Below are 5,000 nucleotides of genomic sequence, written 5' to 3' on the forward strand. Positions count from 1 at the left end.
TGCCTTTTGGATACCGAGACCCGTTTGTTCTAAAACATTTAGATCTTCCCTCTTTCGTCTTACGGTTCCCTGATTATAAACCTTATAAACGCCATGTTGTTTTTAATTTTGATTATCTCTCCATCTCTTAAATCGGATACAATATATATGATGGAAAGGACACACCCAAACCTGAGCCATTTAATATTTACTAATAATTTGAAATTTTTTCTCTTGAATCTAGATCTATGTTAAGATTTTCTTTAACTTTCAAATGTATCACAGAGACACATCACTCGCTTCATGCACAGTTAGCTTAATTAATTCCGGTACACTTTGGAGACGCGCGACAGCTGTACATTGTAGCAGGGAATGATGCGAGTAAAAGTCGCTGAGATTGTAAACACGCGATTTTTTTTTTAATTTATTTTACACATTTTTCCAGATAGAAATATTGTTATTTGCTTAACAGCAATTCGAAAAAAAAGGCTCTAGATCCCGTTTTTACATGGTCAGCGTTGCCAATCTTTTCCCTTTTGCTGAGCAAAATACAGCTGTCAGGCTGTTTAGCTTCTTGTGAAGTGTACCGGAATTAACGAAGCTAACTGAACATAGAAGAGGAAATAGTTTAAAAGGATGAAAAATATCGTAGGCGAGAAAAAAAAAAAAAAAACAATTAGGGAAGAGTTTTACGTCCATTTTACGAACAAGAATCAGTACCTTACAGACATATATTAATTTAATTGTTTATTGCTTCTCTTGCAGTTTGTTTCCTTATTTCCTTTTCTCACTGGGCTATTTTTCCATGTTGGAACCCTTGAGCTTATAGCATCCTGCTTTTCCAGCTAGGGTTGTAGCTTACCTAGTAATAATAACAACAACAACAACAATAATAAGAATAATAATAAAAATAACAATAATAATAATATCAATAATAATAATGATAACAATCATAATACTACTACTACTACTACTACTACTACTAATAATAATAATAATAATAACACGTTTAACATTGGAATACAAGATTAACAGATATACCTTTGACAGAGAATCAACTTTATAAAAATCTCTCCGACATACCTTTGAAGCCCAGAGTATGGGCTCTCCTAGGAGGCGCACGACTCCTCTTGGTCGTGGTTGGTGCGGAGGAGGGCGTGCTGGCCGGCAGGACGTGCTTGGGGATGCCGCGAAAAAACCAGGCTCCGCTCCTCTTCCACATCTCTCGCGTCTCGGCGCAAATCTTGCAGAGCCACAGCCTCTCTCCAGTCACGGTCGGGTTCTCTACGCCACATTTGCTGCACACTCTCTGCAACAGAGATAAGTTATCGATGCATTAATAACAGGTAGAGTATGTATGTATGTATGTATGTATGTATGTATATATATATATATATATATATATATATATATATATATATATATATATATGTGTGTATGTATGAATGTATGTATGTATGTATGTATGTATATATATATATATATATATATATTATATATATATATACATATATATATACATATACATACATATAATATATACATATATATACATTCATATATATATATATATATATATATATATATATATGGATGAAAATCAACATAATATTGTGCTCAAACCGAAATAAATTTTATCTCATACTGAGATCGAACCCTAATCCCTTCAAATGAAAGGCCAGGGCGCTTCCAACCATGCCACCAGATGGAAGCGACATGGGCTTTCATTTGAAGGGGCTAGGGTTCCATCCCAGTGTGAGATAGAATTTATATATATATATATATATATATATATATATATTCTGTATATATATATATATATATATATATATATATATTATATATATATACACATATATTTGAGCGTGGATACCTTAACGTAACAAAAGGGTTTGTGTATAACCAAGATCAGCAAAGCATTACTAGATTGGTTTGTATTGAGCGATCAGACTAAAGTCTCCCACCATCACCAATACGCAGTGGTGAGCGTGGTGATGAAAATGGCCAAAGCAAAGTCATGACTAAGGACATGTCTAAAACCTTTGTTCTGTAGTGGACTAGAAACAGCTGCAGTTGTTGTTGTTGTTGTTGTTGTTGTTGTTGTTGTTGGATACCTTAGACATTATCTCATATTAGCCCTTTTCTTCATATTCCTTCCCTCTTCAGATTAGTCCAGAGAAGGGCACCCTATCGTCATTTGGTTTAGAAATAAGGTAATAAAATTTTAAAAATGTTTCAACTTCTTTCGTGTCAATATGGAGTAAATGGAAATGAACTCAAAAAATTTCTTGAAGATTCGAACACGATTGGCATATTTTTCTAATATGATTTTGCAAGCGACCATATTTACATAAACTACAGCATCTTTTTTTCAATTTTCACTTACAGATTACCTGGCAAAAATATTCTAAACTGTCGTAATTAGTGATGTAGATGGTCAAGAAGTGCGACTTCAACCTTCTGTTTTTATCCAAACGCTAAAATTAGTATTCTCATAGTTGTACAAGTCAAAATAATAATGAAATTTTAAGATGTGTTACATCAGTGTGTAGAATATAGAAATCCACTTTGGATGGCATTTGTAGACTATGAAAAAGCCTTTAATAGTGTGCACCGGCTAATTTTGTGGATAGTCCTGCGTGATTATGGAGTCCCTCTCAAATATGTAAATTTGATTAAGTCTGCTCATGAGAATAAAAAGTGCAAAGTTAATGTTTGTGGAGTCCTATAAAATTAATTTACACTACACAACTGAGTACTCCAAGGGATTGTGTTGTCACCTATGTTGTTTATCCTCCTCGTGGATTTTGCAATGGATAAAACAGTTGGGGAAGGTGGAGAAGGATTGGACTTGATTGGTAACATGAAATTAGCTGATCTAGAGTATGCTGATGACGCTGTCCTTATTAGCAGAGCACCACAGGACTTGCAAAGCTTGCTTATCAGAATGCATGCAACATCACATGGGGTTAGGCTCAAAATAAACAGGAGAAAGACAGAGATAATGAGAACGGAATATGTAATGGAGGATGAAATATCACTGGAAGGAGATATGATTATTGAGGATTAAAGGTTTAAAGGCCGCTGATGAATGGCAAAGGAGAGAGACAGTCACATTGCCCTATCGAGCAGGACAATGCCCTAGAGACTGACCATATATACATATGATCATCGCCCAAGCCCACTCTCCATCCAAGCTAGGACCAAGGAGGGCCAGGCAATGTCTGCTGATGACGCAGCATATAGAATTTGAGTTTAATGAAAGTATGAAAAAAGCAAATCAGACAATGGCTAAGTTAAGTAAAATTTCAAGTGCCATATGTGGATGAGATCATGGTGAGGGACAGATAGAGATGGTTTGGGGATGCTCTTCGCACTCCCCAATAGAGATTAGCTCACCAAACTTTCAACTGGGCTCCATAAAGCACAAGAAGAGTTGGAAGACTCGGGCCTACATGGCTGACGACTATGAAACGTGGAGTTGAGGTAGGAGATGATGAATGGAGAAGTATTGATTTAAAAGCTCAAGATAGAGATGGTTGGCGAAATATAACCGAGGCCCTTTGCGTCAATAGGCGTAGGAAGGAGATGATGATGATGACGATGATGATAATTATAAGTTATTTCTAGAAATTAAAATAACAACGATAGATGATTCTGATATAGACAGCCTTAGTAATTTACAGTAATTCTATTACCGTAAGTCATGTTTGCATACTGTAATTAAAGCAACTCTACCTTCCCTGTATCTAATACTGTTCACCTAGACTTAATAAGGATGCTTAGCCTTTACAGTTGAAAACAAATTGTTGACATTTGTAATAACGCTCGTTTAGTTGCCGTGGTTTTACCTTCTAGTTTGCTGTGCTTCATACTAAGTATGAAGATTTTAATAAAAGAGTAAATTATTTTTGGGAAGTATTCTCAAATGAGTCAATAGCAGTAAAACGTTCTGAAACTTCATATTTTCAAAGACAATTTACTATGCTTGGCTAACTTTTAATAGCACGTAAACAATGAAGATTTAAAATTTAGTATTACAGAAAATATTACTCGCCTTCTCGTTTGCTATGAATACATATCCAGAAGAAAGTTGTAGTAACTTGATTAATATGATTTTTTTTTAATGCAAACAAAGAGAAACTGTCAAAAATTTTCTACACCCACGTAAAATTCATGTCCTCATTCTAGTTGAACGTTTTATAATATTGTTAGAAATAATACCCTTTTATGTTTTTATTTACGAACAGAAATAGTCAAACGCACTCTACAAGTAAAATTAATTTCTTTATAATACGATACTTTATGATATCGTTTAGAGGTAAATTGTAATTATACGATAAAAATGTCTTATGCAAACGCGGCAGGATGAACAACGTAGCATCTTTAAGAAGCCAAATTTATAAATAAAAATGAAAAGTGAGGGAATATGAAGAGGTAACCCAGAGGGAGGTGAATGAAATAAGCTGAATTTAATACCATGAATGATGATGGATGACAAATAACATGAAAAATTTCTAATTCATTGAATCCTTTTTATTATGGCCTAATAGAAAGAAAATAATGACAGACTGCCTCCAGCAACTGAACTAATTGAACTAATAATAAAAGGGATTCTGCAAAAAGAAAAAAAAAATGAGCGCCAATTATCTAGATCAAAATAAACTTCCAAGTTTGGAGTGAATGTTTCCTCAGGAAAAATTCTAAGAAAAACTTATTCCAAAATAAAACTCTCAGCTATTCTTAGTCCGAATGGGATTTTTTTTTTTTTTTTGATCGATTCAAGCTCTACATCATCATTTGCACCTGTTTAAGCAGAAAAACTCCTTTAAACTTTAATGATTGCAGAATGCCTGCATCTGACATCTCTCTCTCTCTCTCTCTCTCTCTCTCTCTCTCTCTCTCTTCTCTATGCATCTCTAATGTTTCTTTCCCTAATCTCGTTTACCCTAAGTATATACAGGGTGATACAGGAATTCCAGGTTCACCTCGCTCTGAAGAGGTTCACCCTGTCACACACT

At 34.5% G+C, this 5,000-nt stretch overlaps 1 protein-coding gene across 3 annotated transcripts in view; it reads right to left on the minus strand.

Moving 5' to 3' along the window:
- The window catches only part of LOC137623143 (rabphilin-3A-like), a 984,642-nt gene that overhangs the window by 73,350 nt on the left and 906,292 nt on the right, over positions 1-5,000 (minus strand). For all 3 annotated transcript variants that reach the window (XM_068353844.1, XM_068353836.1, XM_068353827.1), the window contains exon 7: positions 1,063-1,288. In XM_068353844.1, the coding sequence (XP_068209945.1) occupies positions 1,063-1,288 (226 nt within the window). The remainder of the gene's footprint in view (positions 1-1,062; positions 1,289-5,000) is intronic.

This window comes from Palaemon carinicauda, chromosome 2 (assembly GCF_036898095.1).
Source record: "Palaemon carinicauda isolate YSFRI2023 chromosome 2, ASM3689809v2, whole genome shotgun sequence".
Taxonomy (NCBI): domain Eukaryota; kingdom Metazoa; phylum Arthropoda; class Malacostraca; order Decapoda; family Palaemonidae; genus Palaemon; species Palaemon carinicauda.